A 16,655-nucleotide genomic window follows, 5' to 3' on the forward strand; every position below is an offset into this window, starting at 1 on the left:
CGGTTCTTACTAAGCACGAAAAAATTGTCGGTCTAAAAGCAAGAACCGCATAGGTCACACTTACGTCGGAGGGGGGCGAGATTAACCTGAGCAATAACAGTTTATGGCGAGTACGGCAAATGAAAGTTGTAACAAGCAGTAGCGCTGAGCAAAGTGACTAGAACGCAACCACACACTAGTCAGGCAACACTAACCAGGCTTCGTGTGATTCTGTTTATTTGTACCTTACTTTGACCATCTGTTCGCTGTTATTGATCATTGTGGAGAGCAGGCAGACGTGTTGTTTTGTATTATAGCAACTATCGGATGGAATCAATACATGGGCTGCACAGGTTGTCATGTCCGACTATCACAAGTAGAATCATAATGAAAAAAAAATAAGCCGGTAAAATGTGCCTGGAGAAAACGGCTTATGCCACAATAGGATAGCAACAAGTAGTCAAGATAGTCAGTTTAGCTTCGGTTGCTATGCTAACATCACCCATTTTATACCAGAGAAACTTTCATAACAGCGTTGTGATGCCAAACAGCGTCAATTCAGACTGACACACATTCACTTATGGGGAATTGGGGATATGTATCAGCTGCTTGTGTGACAGTCAGACAGTGAAGACTTTACAGTGGCCGCTGCTGTGAGTTAACGGGAGAATAAACTCCGGTGGACGAGCAGCACTGCAGCGGTCGGTAAATGCCGCTGAAACACATTAATAAACAATGAACCACGGCACTCTGGAGAAAAGTATAAGGTTGGAGAAGTCGTTATTTAATTTAATCTGGCTTCGTATGATTAAAAGTAACACGATCATCGACCCGAAGCAGTCCCCCATTGTTGTTGTTGTGAGCGCCGTTGGGGAGAAAATCAGCAACGTAAACGGTGACGTCATGACGCAGCAGCACCAGTCGGGCTCTGGGCGGTGTGAACAAAACGGGGGCTGAAAAGAAAAAACGTTTCCGAACCAGAAGAGCGCAAGCACAGAGCTAGAACGGGAGCTGCGTTGGTGTGAAAGGGGCAACTGAGAGGGGGTCAGCCTCAAGGCAGAGGTACAGCATAAATGAATGGCAGTTTAGCCCACGCCTTGCTGTTTATCTGAAAGGTGAACAAAGGCTAACGGGTATAAATGTAAAAAGTGAGTGAATCATGAATGGACCACACCTCAGTGTTTTTTTAAGAGCTGAATGGAAAGCTTTCCCCTCTAGCTTCCAGTGAAAGGAAGTGATCAATTGAATAGATTGAAAATAAATTGCTCTGTGAGGTACGCTCATTGCTTTTCTTCCAGTGTAACAAAGGGAACTGTCATACCTAATAGAAAAACTATAGGTTTTTCAGATTCTGTCAAAAAACATGTAATAAATTGCATATCTACAGTCTGAATAAGGGTTGGTTTGAATGCTTGTCATCTCAGTAAATGGAAAAGGTCAAAGTTAATGGCTGTAAAAATGAATGGAGCCAGCACAAAAGGACAATGCTGATTCTAAATCTTCTGACGCAAAGAGACTGAGGGTATTTTGCGTATTGACATTAATTCTAGATTAAAGGATTTATTGCGCACTGAATTCCAATGATGGCATAGGCCTGCTCTATAGAATTCCCTTAAAACGTCAATGTTCAACTAAGGCTCTACAGAATGTTTTAACTTTTTTTTCAAATCAAAGATTTTATTTCGGTTTCTAATTAATCTTCAATTTCATGTTCATTAACATAGATTAAATTTGAAAAAGTAATTTATCGGAGTAAATATTATTACGTCTGGGTGTGGACTGAAGAGTGGGCACTTGTATGATAGAAGTTGTAGTATAGAATAGAATATTAGCTTTATCTGCACCTGTGCAAAAATACCCGGTTTAAACACAATGAATGCACAAGAGGACACCTACTATTCCTTAAAAAGCAGCACAACGAATGTGCTGTCAATCCATGACTCTTTGAAAATTGTAAATTCTAGATAAAGTGAGCATACAGTCACTGTGAGAATTATGTATTTGGTAAGCATAAGTATGAAGCTTATCATTACTTCAGACTGACTGAATTGTTTTGGAATATTTCCCATTCTACGTCACTTAGCCGGGCCTGCAAAGTAGCCTCAGACCCCGTTTACACAAGGACGATACGGGTTGTATCTGCATATTTTCTCTTGTGTATAGCCCTTTCGTTTACACGAAGCCGTAACAAAACGATAGAAACGGACCCCGCAAACGATAACGGGTCCCAAGGTGGATAGATCTGCAAACGGAACGCTCTGGGGGGCAAACGGCTCGGTGTGTACGCCTATACGATCATTTTCTGATAACGATGAAATAGCCCCGCCTCCCTCTCCCCACGTCTCCTGCTCAGAGATCAGCTGCTGGGCTGTCAGAGGAGGGGGAGGAAAAGAGAGGCTCCGTTTATTATTATTATATTATTATATAGAGTCGTTATCAATTTGTTTTAAAGCTCAATGAATAACAAAGAAGACCTCTGACCGGCACTTTTCTAATTTTGTCCGGAAGATTTCAACTTTAACGGACATGTTGACCGGCGCAAAACATTTTTAACGGAAACTCTGCTGCATGGTTCCCTCGTCCCTGGAAGAGGCGGAGAGGTGGGTGTTTTTCATCTGCTGGTGGACTACCGGAGAGATTTACAGCAGGAGCACACGCCGTCCACCGCAGAGAATAAACAGAAGGGCAACCATGGCAACTATGCTCCGGGGTCTTCTTCGCTGCTTTTGGTGTATTTTGTGGCGGCAGCAGCGCCACTTACTGGCCCGGCATATGTACTACAGCGTTTCCAGCGGTCTCGTGTGAACGGACACGTTAAATGAATCGAATGCGTGTGAACGGAAGACTTTTTTGAAAACGCATACGGTGCGTAAACGTAAACGTTCCCGTGTAAATGGGGTCTCAGTCATCGCATTTAACTGTACCAGCCTTCGTTTATGTTCCTGTAGGATGAAAATGGTGGCGTAGCTGAATTTGTTTATGTTATAGAATTAGCAATTGTAACCCTCCTTGAATGGAGAATTAACAAATGTGCAGCCTTATCCCTCTTATTGGAGACATGATGTGTTGACCGAAGTTCAGTAGAGCCTTTTTAATTTGAGATTTCAACCTGCAAGCTTAGGAGTAGTAAAATGTAAGTTAAGTAAAACGTTGCAATATTACTAACCTAGAAACTAGTAAAACTTTGCTAGCAAACCTTCTCAATTGTGCACTTGCTCAAAGGGCATCCAAAGACCTTGTAATGGAACTTAGGTCACATGGTGACACCTGACCAGGTTTCCTTCACCAGCTCTGGTGGTGTTATCACGCTTACATCCAAATACAAGATTGTAAAACATACTGTGTAAACATAATACCTGGTTAACAGCACCATGTTAGAATTCTCAGTGTAAGCATGTTAGCTTGCTTATAGCATTTAGTTAGCAACACTGTGCCATAGTACAAGCTTTGTGTTTGTTGCCGTATCAAATGAATTGTAGTTTAAGTGAAATATAAAATATTCTAAAAATGTAAATAAAAAACGGTCCAAAAAACACCCATAAAAATGTGATTAATATGTAACTGGCAAAAACAAACTGCAAATGATAATTCAAATGCTAAATAATCTCATCTTTGTTTACATGTTGTAATAGTAAAGGAATTGGTGTAAAATTGCAAACTGTAGTAAAGATTTGAAAGACTTTCACAGAGATCCTGTTAAGGGAACAATGGAAACAGTTATCTACTCACTCTGTGCCAACCCTGAACTACATTTCACTTGCTTTGAATGAACTGCATGGATCTTTAGTAACTTCCCAGCACTTCCTATAACCCGTATGTAAGATTGTATCTGATATCTGCTGTGTCTTACCATGAACCTGCTGGGGACGGGACGGGATGGGGTGGGGCTGTAAAGGTTGGCACTGAATTATCAAACCTATTGTCTCCTTTTGAGAAAGGCAGATCTTGTCGCTGAGTTGTCAAATGAACATAGGAAGGTTAAATAAAAAGAACACAAGCAAAGTGACAGAACATTATAAAAGACTTAAGGAGTGTACTTTCTTACTTGAAGTACCCTTAAAGATCAAAGAGTCAATTCTATTCAAGTTTCCTACACTTTGTTCAGGTGATCATTTACCTGTGGAAACACCTCCTCATTCTTAGAAGATGTTTGCGTTCAGCCCTCACCTTGGGTCATTTCTTTAGTCATTTGTTGTGACACTTGTTTGACAGTAGCTGAGGTAAAGTCAGCTTCCAATTTCATTTTAGGATTGTATGCATCCATCTATAGTGCTATTATGATCTTAAGAAGGTCATTTCATAGCTTAAACACATTCTTGGGCATTGCCATTTGAAGGCAAGTATTGGGATAGGGAATTGCTACCTTGTAACGTCTTGTTGTTAAAGCTGTGTACAATATTCGACAATTGACTTTCATGTCAAAGACTTTTATGTGTTGTGTTGCATACATGTTTACTGAAAGGGGCATTCTAACTGACTACAGGGTAGTGGTCAATGGTCTGTTTATTTATATAAATTAATTCAAACTGTTAGAAATGAAAAAAAAACACTGTCATCCTGAACTCAAACCTGGAATAAGTAAGGAGCATCAGTTTCTATAGACTGGTGCAGTGATGACATATTTTTGTAGGCCGACCCTAAAGGTAGAATCGCAAGGGCTCCCTCTACAAAAGCTAGGATCTCTGGCTAACACACATTTATACTTTCAAGATTTGTTTAGCAGGATCATTTCCACATACAAACACCAAGATTTTTTAAGCAATGTCCAGAAGTAAAAATCTAACGATAGGCTAAAAACAAACTACATCACCGTCGTTTGACTTTACATCAACACCTCTAAGCTACAGGCTTACACATGTCAGCGTCATGACAGTCACATATCCCGCTTCACCACCGCTAAGGAAAAGGCTGACTCGTGTTGGCATGATGATGTTTAGTAGTCTCAATCAGTCACTTGTTAGCAACCACTATTTTAGGACACATAGAAGCTTTGGTAATTTATGAGTGGGGAATTACAGACGTAGTCTATGTTGTAGAATAATGCGTGAAATGATATAAAAGTGTGTAAACCACAGACCTTATGTCAGGCATCTAACCAAAAACCATTGACTTCAAGTTGAGGGAACCAGATATCGTAACATGCTTACTTATTTCCTTGTTTAAGGACTTATTCCTGCACCTCTCAATTTGGTTCTAATTCAGCCACAGCACTGAGACCCTAATTCCGGGGATTGCGAACTTTCAGTTGCTTCCATTGTCACAGGTTGGACCCAGTGGGCCACCAGCTGACTGTGAAGCACTGGGACTTGTTCTGGCTGATTTTTATTTCCAGCGCCCTCTGACTGGGGCTCCTTCTCCCACGTTAAACTAAATATCTTGTTGTTTATGACTGTTTTTCAGAGGTCATCTTGTGCTAACTCGTTCACTCGGAGGACATTTCTCACTATATTGGGAAATGTTTTAAAATGAACTATAACTGTTACCAATGTGACATGGACAGGCCTACAGTACCGTACCACTGTTACACATTGTTCCTCTGAGGTGCATCATCCACTGGTGTCAGGTGTCACTGAGCCATCTCTGTGCTAAGAACGTAGTCGGATCAAAAAGAGCTGAGTAACTGAGCCCAGGTGGTGTGAGTTGCTGAGTCACTGCAAGGGAAATGGTTTTACTGGTGCAGCACATTACGACTGCCCGTGAGTCTCTCTCCAGTTTCCTTCTCCTTCCTACACTTTAATTTAATTTGAATTATGCATGCCTTATGTCTGCTGGAGCAGAGAGGTAATAATCACTCTCTTTGTTAAGACGGTGTGCTTCTGTGTGATCTGAGCACACCTGTCTATTTATATCTATACATGTGTATGCATGCATGTATAGATATGCATATCTTTGTTTGTGCGTGTACAGCCTTTTAGAAATTGTAGGAATCTGAGATCAGTTCATGGACTGTTGTTACCTTGCTAACACTTTCCCATAACTGTCTTACGCACATAAGTGTGTGTGTGTGTGTGTGTGTGTGTGTGTGTGTGTGTGTGTGTGTGTGTGTGTGTGTGTGTGTGTGTGTGTGTGTGTGTGTGTGTGTGTGTTGTGTGTGTGTGTGTGTGTGTGTGTGTGTGTGTGTGTGTGTGTGTGTGTGTGTGTGTGTGTGTGTGTGTGTGTGTGTGTGTGTGTGTGTGTGTGTGTGTGTGTGTGTGTGTGTGTTTGCTTGTCTATGTTACTCAACTGCTTCTGTCTTAATTATTCCCACTCCACTGTAGCATGTTCCCAACATGACACCCATTCTAAATGTTTTAGCAGTTCCATTGTGCCTCCTAATGACTGGAAACTATATTAACTTAGCCATTTTCACATAGCAGTGGAACAATCTACATTAGTGACACGTCGGGCCAGTTGGGATCTCACGGCTCAATCTGTCAGGCCTCAACATGTCAGAGCTCATTTTAGTTCAGTTTCCCCTGATAGAATTGAATGATATCATTGTCATTGTTTTCTCCAGGTCTGCTGTTGGGGGGATGTTTTTACCAGATGCAGAGCAGATATGAGCCTGAGCACAAGTCCATATCTCTGAGTTTACGATAGTTATCAAATGTTGTCACAGCCCTGAGACTAATCAGTGGACAATATCTTCGAGCCGAAACGTGAATGAATACTTTCCATTGTCAGTTAATTTGAGTGTTTGGTCTGGCCTCCTGACTCAGAAGTCAATGAGCAGAACTGGGAAGGAAACCAGCACCTTCACCTGAGCTGCTTGGCCTTCAAGTTACATTTATCTCCAACCTCTCTCTTTCCTATTTCTCCTAGCAACCATTCAGCATTGGCTAGGTCGTCTGTTCTATTTGCATAAGTCATCTGATATTTCTTCTTTTTTTTTTAGCTTTACAATGAATTCAATTTGTTTAAGCTTTAATTAACTTACTTTTTTACACTAACTCTGAACCAGTTTGTGGTAAGTCTGGGGCTGGTCTTGTATCTGAACCACGCAATCATACCAGTTTTACTCAGAACCACATGTTAACCTGCTAGTTACAAAAGCCAGGAGATCACCAAAGTCAGTAGGTAATCCTCTGGGAACCATGAATGACTGCAGAATTATTATTTGTTTGTATACTTACAATGACAATATTGTTTCTTACATTTTTCGTCATTAGTCAAATAGGTTAATATTATGACCTTTCTTGATGCTATTGGATAAGTTGGTAGGCTTCATTATCTGGCCAACATAGATATTTCTAATAAATGTAATAACAGGCCATACAATAGGTGGGTTCATCCTCAAGAGGCCATGAATATTCAGTGATTGCTACAGATTATCAGCCTTAGCCAAAGTGGTGGACAAACTGACCATTAAGAAGACACGCCACCTGACAGATCAACATGGCCATGCCGTTAGCATCTCAAAACAACAATTTGGTTCCTTGGGGAAGATACTGTATACAACTAGTTCTTGGTAAACAACAACTAGGTGCGATGTCTTCCTAAAGTCATGTCACCATTAAGTTGCCAGGGAACAAGCAGAAACCTGCACAGTGGAACATGGAAAGGATGGATGGCTGTTGATAGTCAATAAATAGTTACAGTAACTTTCTCTAAAACCACACATTTATTTTGTTTCCTTTTCTGTTTGTATACAGATTAAAGAAAACATTTCAGTGAGCTTTAAAGACAGTTTCAACTTTGAACGATCAGGACTAGTTTTTTACCCCTTCTTCCATGCTTTCTCTTAGGCTAAGCTAACCGTCCCTCTGCTCTGTACTTAACATACAGCCTTGAGAGTGGTGTCAATCTCATCATGTGTGCAACTCTGTCAGTTCATACCAAGTATTGTTTTTCAGTTAAGTGCCTTTGTCATACATTAGCAGGAAGTAACATGAGAGTGATGGATGTGAGGGCAGGAATGAAGCTGATGGAAATGAGATTATACGTAGATGGTAGATAGGGATGGTTATTGCTTTAACAGCTTTAGCTTTCCCCCTCATTGGGACGAAACTGCATCTGCGACCTTTCAATATGTGCACACACGTGTACAGACACTGAACAGATAAGTAACCATGTGACCAGAACGGTCTATTGATTGTGTTAGCATTTCTATATGCTGATGACAAAGTGTTCTTCTCTTTGCTCTAGTTGGTTTGAGGTTTCTGATTTCTCTGAAAACATTGATTATATTAGTTTCTTTAAGTTTCTTGGAATGGGATTATTTGAGTTCATTTAAAGGCTGTGGACTGAATAGTGTGGGGCCCACCTCACTGGTTGCTCCATAGGCTTGCGCTGCTTAGCGGCCATATGCTTGTGTCCCTGAGGGGCCAGTGTCAAGGAGCGTCATTACCATAGTGTCAATCCTTCCATTGAATGACCTCCATAGACTGGTATTATGGGAAAGCCAGACTGAGGCCTGGCACCAGTGAATGGCTGTTTACCACCACGTTGGGGCTGTCTGCAACCACACGCAGCTAAAGCCACCGTAGCTAACCTGCTCAGGCTAATCTCCGCACACTCACACTGACTCTCACACACACAATGAGAATCAGGCAAATCAAACACACACCCAATAAGGAATATACTCCAACAGACATCTTTCTTTCAGGCCCATATGCTCCCCCCCAACTCTGCCAGCAGTCTTAATCACACATTTGAATCCGAGGAACAGAAGTGGTGTTATGTATCATGTGGAGTCAAGGCTAGCTGGGCTTTAAGTGGTTGATGGAGCACAGTAAAGTGGCGTTGACAATAAAGATAAGGTCACTTTAAATCCAAAAAAAGAGAGTAATGTTGTGAAACAAATAGAACACACACCCACGCACTTGCTTCACAAATGTAGCTTTATCATAAAAAATAGAGCATTTATTTCAAATCTAGGAAGAGGATGTGTGGCTGTTCACTGCCTCTGAGACATAGTGGCTGTTCACTGCCTCTGAGACATAGTGGCTGTTCACTGCCTCTGAGACATAGTGGCTGTTCACTGCCTCTGAGACTAGTGGCTGTTCACTGCCTCTGAGACATAGTGGCTGTTCACTGCCTCTGAGACATAGTGGCTGTTCACTGCCTCTGAGACATAGTGGCTGTTCACTGCCTCTGAGACATAGTGGCTGTTCACTGCCTCTGAGACATAGTGGCTGTTCACTGCCTCTGAGACATAGTGGCTGTTCACTGCCTCTGAGACATAGTGGCTGTTTCACTGCCTCTGAGACATAGTGGCTGTTCACTGCCTCTGAGACTAGTGGCTGTTCACTGCCTCTGAGACATAGTGGCTGTTCACTGCCTCTGAGACATAGTGGCTGTTCACATGCCTCTGAGACATAGTGGCTGTTCACTGCCTCTGAGACATAGACATAGTGGCTGTTCACTGCCTCTGAGACATAGTGGCTGTTCACTGCCTCTGAGACATAGTGGCTGTTCACTGCCTCTGAGACATAGTGGCTGTTCACTGCCTCTGAGACATAGTGGCTGTTCACTGCCTCTGAGACATAGTGGCTGTTCACTGCCTCTGAGACATAGTGGCTGTTCACTGCCTCTGAGACATAGTGGCTGTTCACTGCCTCTGAGACATAGTGGCTGTTCACTGCCTCTGAGACATAGTGGCTGTTCACTGCCTCTGAGACATAGTGGCTGTTCAGTGCCTCTGAGACATAGTGGCTGTTCACTGCCTCTGAGACATAGTGGCTGTTCACTGCCTCTGAGACATAGTGGCTGTTCACTGCCTCTGAGACATAGTGGCTGTTCACTGCCTCTGAGACATAGTGGCTGTTCACTGCCTCTGAGACATAGTGGCTGTTCAGTTGTGTGGGAAAATGTCCCTCACGAAGTGAAACAGAAACAAGAATCTTGGTATCATCTGAAATATTTCCGAGGCATAACTGTTTGTCCTGTGCATGTGTTTTTTTATGGATGTTTGCATGTGATTCTGCATTACTTATATGTGATTCAGTTTAACAACATTAGGGTGTGTTCCTAAATGTTTGTGGTTTATTGCAACATTTTACCAAATTGGTTGGTTTTGGCCGAACGGCAAAATGTAATTTGGGCTCCCGGGAATGTGAATCTTGGTCTAGTTTCAGAGCAACTGAGTTATGTGTGGTTTTGATGCTATGAACACCAGAAAAGGGAAATAACCAATCAAATAAAATAACTTTTATTAGGTCAATTGACTTTAAACACCACATTTAAACGCTGAGTATAGCAGATTAAGAAACATACCGATACATTTTTGTTTGTGACTTTTCTCTGGAGGTTGGTTATCAAGAACAAGTTCGGAATTTAAACGCTCACCAAATGATTATAAAGTAGAGATTCTTCAAGAACCATGTTTGTTGATTCTGCGCCTAGATTACAGAGAGTGAAGGGTGGAGACGTTCCAATCTGCCAAGCAGTCATCTTGCGAAGCCCAAAAAGCCCTTAAAGTGTGGTTTGGCTTCATTTTCACATTCATTTTTGATGTGCACAGTAATACTCAAAATGCCCCAATGCTTTACCCGCTTTGGGTTTGTTTTGAGGTTTATACCCACAACAATCTGAAAATGTATATACATGAATAGAGTGGTGCAGGAATAATCCCAAAACCAGAAATCAGTTATTATTGTAGCACAGTAGCGAGTTTTATGGCTGAAAGATGGTCTGTTGTTCACACAAGATTACAAGTTTCTCACGTTTTGTTCCTACAACATAAGATACGTCAGTAAAACCCCACCAGTGAACACCTTGAGGGTTTAAGTGTCTTAAAAACGCAGTTGCTAACAAATGACACAATGGTACTACTAAACAGCATCATGCCGAACAGAGTTAGCCTTTAGCTTGGCGTTGTTGACGCACAACTGTCATGCAGTTAGTTAAAAACGAGTTCTGTTGATTGCATTTATGCTTCAAAAATAATTAAAGTGGTGTTAATATGTGGAGATAATCCTGCTTAACAAAATGTGTAGGTATCAGAAACGTGTGTTTGCCTTGGATCTTATTTTCTGCAAAATTTCAAAATCCGATGAAAAAATCCCATTGCTTTTTGTCGAGGGAGCCCTTGCCATGCTAACTAGGGTCCTCACTGCTCCCATTGGGTGACCATAAGCAGAATAGGTTGGACTCTGTGTTGAGAAGGTTTTTCTCAAGTTGTTGTTTCCAAGATCATAAATAAACCTTCAAATTTGTAAAAATCTAAATGATATGTAACCATATTTTCTGGTTAAACTATTTTGCTTTCTCTTTCAGGGAGTTGTCTTCCCGACATCAGAGCAGCGTCCCCTTCAGGAACGTCAGGGAATCCAAACTGATCTGACACTGAAGAAGGATGGAACTAGTGAAGCAAAACAATGCACTAAATGTTTACATTTTAAACCACAATAGTAATGAGGGGATCTTGTTTAGTCATATTTTCCATGCAGGATCCGTTAAACTTAGAGTATCTTTTAACCAACTATGTCTTGAATGTTTTGATATAAATGAATGTGTGAATGCATGCATACAGGCACGTGCATGTAGCTCAGATCTATTTTGATACCACTGCGCTACACTAGTGTTGTTTATTTTTCCAGATGACCCATAAATGCTTAACCATGACTCTGTTGTTATTGTCTTACACAGATGGCACTAATAAAATATTGATATTCTTTTTAATGGGGACTTGTTATTTATTTAAGAGCGTATCTGTGTGGGGCCGCTGTGCTTTGATTGGGAGTGTGTGTGTGTGTGTGTGGTGTGTGTGTGTGTGTGTGTGGGTGTGTGTGTGTGTGTGTGTGTGTGTGTGTGTGTGTGTGTGTGTGTGTGTGTGTGTGTGTGTGTGTGTGTGTGTGTGTGTGTGTGTGTGTGTGTGTGTGTGTGTGTGTGTGTGTGTGTGTGTGTGTGTGTGTGTGTGTGTGTGTGTGTGTGTGTGTGTTGTTGGTGTGTGGGGTGGTGTGTGTGTAGTGTGTGTGTGGTGCTATGTGTGATGTGTGGTGGTGGTGGTGTGTGTGTGGTGTGTGTGTGGTCCACCCACTACATTTTGTATCATTTAATTATGTTGAATATAGGTTGGAACTTCTTTAATCAATTCAGTCAGAGATGAAATGTTGACAGTTCTCACAGTCTGTTAAGTTTACTAGATTTTGAATCAGTCCAAATAGGTTTTTGCGCTATTGCAGTTGTGTTTTACCTGTAATGCTTTAAGATAAAAAAAGATATGTTGTGTACCCAAGCTTAAGAGATTTTCAAGTTTTGTCCTGCGACATCAAATCTGCCAGTAAATTCCCTTATCGTGTATGTCCGAAGCTTTCAGTTGTCATAAAACAGCGGTTGCTAACAAGTGACAAAATGAGACTACAAAACTTCCTCACGCCAAACACTAGCCTCCTTTAGCTTAGCGGTGGTGACGTGTAGTCATGCAAGCATCTAGTAGTTTGTTTATGGCCTAACGTTAGCTTTTTACCTCCGTCGAAAGCATTTACGCTTCAAAAATCCTAAGACTGGCGTTAATATGTGGAAATCTTCTTGCTGAACAAAACGTGTAACTATCATAAACGTTTGTTTGACACAGATCTTATTTTCCGCAATATTCCAAAATCCGATGACAAAATCCCACTGCTTTTTGTCATGCGATCCACTGCTATGCTAACATCTGGATCGGCCTACAAAAATAAGCAATAACTGCAACACTATCACATTTTTGTTTGCTAGATTCATCCTCTTTGGCGTTGACCCTACTCTATCATCCTATTCAAACTGTTGCTTCTTTAGTACCTGGATATCCAAGTGTCTCCCTGTTAATTAACTCTGTTTCATGACAGGAACATTTGATTTAGTACCGATATTAATCTGTCATGAGAGTGAACATAGTTAACTAGATTTACATGGGATGGGTGAAGGGTGTGGCTTGAAAGGAGCACACAGTGATACTTGGCTGAGTGATAGTAAAGGTTGTAATAACAAATAAAAAAAGCGTGTGAACACTAAGACAACACAAGATTTTAAGTTTCTTTCTCCCTCTATCACAACTTCCTTTTACCTAATTGTGTTCATCCCATGTCTGTGTTTCAAGTCTTTTGGTAGTCACCTATTAAAGGCTGTGGAATGTGCCGAGCGGGCCCTCTGACCTTGGAAAGGTTTGACTCAGTAGTTCAGGATCAAAGACACAAGCTGCACAACCTGGACAGGAACGCGGGGGGGAACAGTAGGGCTCACATACCTCTGCTCACAGTTTCAGTGCTTCCAAAAATCGGTGCTAACTGTATGAGAAACATTAGGCTTACTTGCTCATACAATTCAACTGCCTTTTCAGGAAACCAGATATTTTTTAACTGTGAAACAAAACAGATTCCATTTAGTCAAACATTAACATCCGGCTGTTTTGCTCGCATTTCCCTGAATCCCTTGAAAATATTATTATTCTGCTATGGAGATTTGTATTGAGGTGTTACCACTGCAAAAGCAGATAAAGCAGGCCTTCTCTTTTGGTAATAATAATGATTAACACAGGTGTATTTTTAGTTGTGCATCATATGTCATTTTAAGGAGGATGTTTCATCATGAGAAGTGTTTTTCCCTCGTGATGTTTCACATGAAGAAATCTAGAAAATTGCCGTTATGGATGTATATGAGGTGAAGGATATATGGCCTGTAGTATATTATTAGTTATTGTTCCCGTTATTGTCTGTTTGTTTTCTTGAGTTCTCAAAAAGTAGTTAAGATTTCAGTTATTATAACTGGAAAGTTAGATCTTGGACAAAGGAAGTTAATGGTGTAGTATAGCAGCCATGAGCTCGAAACTATTTAACTTTGTCACAAAATACTTTCAACCGTTTCCTTGAAGTAAGATGCCAAATCTCTTGTGGGCACTTCCTGTTTGATATAAATAGAAGTTGCTCTTCGAAAATGTAAAAAGCACTAACCTTGTTAACATGAGAAACTGAAACTGAGCTGAAATTTTAGATTTATTGGTGTTTGTTGTTTGTTTGTTGTCTAAGTGTCTGAGTAAATAAAAATGGCCTTGGGGATTTTAGATCTTATAAAATACTGTACATACAGCAGTAAATATCAATACTTAATTTTTAAATGTATTTTATCACATAAATATTCATCCCCAATAGGAGTTTGAAGTTGTGCCAGTATTGACTAAACTTAATTATATATATATAATTATTATTTTAGTATCTGCAATATCCGAAGGAATCATGTGATCACATTGTTAAAATAAGCCAATAAAACGTACATTTTATGGAAGTTTCCAGTGACAGTTGGCCAACTTTATAATCCCCAAACGTCAACAAGCCCTCCGGTTTTCATTGTGTTTTGAGCTTTTTGTAAGATGTAAAAAGTTGGGCTAAAGAAGGAAGAGAACGGCAGAAATCATATACATGTTAACAAGAGAAATTGAATAACTGTTTCCTAATGAAAGTAAAGAAAAATATGTGAGAAGAGAACTCCATAGCTGCATAGGAACTGCATGTTAATGATTGCCAACAGTTTCCTAACATCCTCCCTCTTAGCTAATCTACAATCACATTCTTTCCCTCTGGGGGAAAGTGGAGGAGAGTCCCTGTGAACATGAGCTCTGTGAAGCTGTCTCACGTTCAATCCTGGCACAGACTGCAGCTGGAATCATACCTGATGCATAAATGATCACGTCAAATGTGTATAGCTGATTAGTTCAAGTGCTGGCTTGACACAGAACAGAACTTACTCACATGAAATGAACTGTTACATAGCTTAAATAAGAGCAGAACTGAAGGAAATCACTCTCTTAAATGATTTAAATGTACAACTCTGGCTAGTATGGATAATTTTTATCCCAGTTATTCAAGTCAGTCATTTTGTGACTCTCATTACACACCAGGGACACATTCCTGTGTAAGACCTTAAAAAGTGCATTTTGCTAGTATGTTACATTTATATTAAACTTAAGAACAATATCTTTAGGGTCACATTCGCCATCTTGAATTGAACATTTCCAGCTACTGTATGGTGACATCAGCAGGAAAGTAAAGTTTAAAATGCATCTCAAACACACACATCCAAAGGTCTTATACTAACACACATGCAGAGTTTATAGGAAGTGGCAGACAGGAAAGCGAAAGGCATGCATCTGTTTCCTTCTATTATTATGTTGGTGGCAGAGAGGCTGGAGTCAGAGTTAACATCCTGCATGCCCTATCACAGGGATTGCGGTCGAATAGTCTTTTTTTGCTTAGGAAAAGACAATATACCAGATTTTTCCACAATTTGACCCCAGCCCTGGTATCTCTCTCACACACATCGTTCCTCTCCAGATGTGCAGCCTTTAGCATCATCTGTAGAATCAGTCATGGAGCTGTGTGTCATTCCTCTAGAGACTCCACCATGTCATTATACTGGATGGGTTTTCTGTTCAGTGGATATGAGCAAATGAATGCAAACACAGCATATGAGCCACAATCGCTTTTCTTTAGAACAAATCAGTGAACCAAAGTTACAAGAACAGTTCAACATTTTTATATAAGCATATTAATGTTCTTAATAAACCTTATATCTGATTTATTAAGGTTCACAGAGTCTTAATTACTCAAGCATAATTCATGTGGCTTCATTTTCCTATGCACAACAGCTACTGTGTGGTTGTTGGCAATGAAAATCTAAAGTCCCAACCTCCTCCAAGAGTACCATTTGGCTAGAATGATGGTGATCATTTGGCTAGGGATATTGTCAAATATCTGGAACAAACTCCCAGAAACCTGTAGGTCCGCTGCAACTCTCACTACTTTGAAATCCAGACTGAAGACTTTTCTTTTTGCTGCTGCTTTTAATTGAACTATTCACATCTTAAACTGCACTAACTTTTATTCATGTATTCATGTTTTATTATCTTTACTTTTTAGTGTTTCTAATTTGTTTTATGAGGTGGGGTATGTAATTTGAGAAACCAGCTCGTGTGCGGTAGAATTTGAAAGTACAAATTTGAAATAATCTGCCTCTTCCTTCAGACTTCCTTACAGAGCCCCTCCTCCAACACACACGAACGCGCACATGACCAATGAGGGCACGAGATAAGTTTGTGCACAGATGGAAGGCTGACAGGCAGGTAGGCCATCCAGTTATTTTAGCCGGGCCGGCTAAAATGATTGGTCGTGCTTTTTACAGCGCTACGGCTTCCACAGATGACATTTTTTATTGTATTTATTGTCAAAGCATTTAATATATTCATTGCTATCGGGATGTTAAGAGCATTCCATGGAATATAACAAAAAGTGTTTCTGAAATAAATTACATACCCCACCTTTAATGTCTTTCATTTTTGTAAAGCACTTTGAATTGCCTTGTGTTGAAAAGTGCTATGTAAATAAACTTGCCTTGCCTTACCATATACTCAAGACACTAGAAAATAAAAAATAACATAAAAAAGTCCATGTGACACAATGTTGCAAGTAAATTGCAGGAATAGTTTAATATGTATATACATGTGTAATAGAATACCATAAACCAGTATGTAAAATACTGTACAGCAGTACATGCTGCTCATTGTGAACAAAGCTGCTATCACAGAGAGCTGCTGTGGTCTCCCTTCTGGAGATCACAGAGCGGCTGGTGGTCCAGGGTGGATGACGGCTGTCACGCATTCATTTAAAATGATGTTTCTTTCCTTTAAACATCACCATTATAGTTGCACACTGAGAAGCGACAATGCTAAGCAAATGTATGGTTCTTATTCGCCAAGTAAACTTAGATAATTCTTTGAATAAAGATGA

The 16,655-nt window shown here is 40.4% G+C and overlaps 1 protein-coding gene across 1 annotated transcript in view; it reads left to right on the forward strand.

Moving 5' to 3' along the window:
* Positions 1-11,580, forward strand: part of si:ch211-266k8.4 — a 90,684-nt gene extending 79,104 nt beyond the window's left edge. The window contains exon 15 of the mRNA XM_034142143.1: positions 11,176-11,580. Coding sequence (XP_033998034.1) covers positions 11,176-11,242 — 67 coding nt within the window. The 3' untranslated portion in view covers positions 11,243-11,580. The remainder of the gene's footprint in view (positions 1-11,175) is intronic.
* The last annotated feature ends 5,075 nt before the right edge of the window (positions 11,581-16,655 follow it).

The sequence above is a fragment of the Trematomus bernacchii genome, unplaced genomic scaffold (genome assembly GCF_902827165.1).
Source record: "Trematomus bernacchii unplaced genomic scaffold, fTreBer1.1, whole genome shotgun sequence".
NCBI classification, from domain to species: domain Eukaryota; kingdom Metazoa; phylum Chordata; class Actinopteri; order Perciformes; family Nototheniidae; genus Trematomus; species Trematomus bernacchii.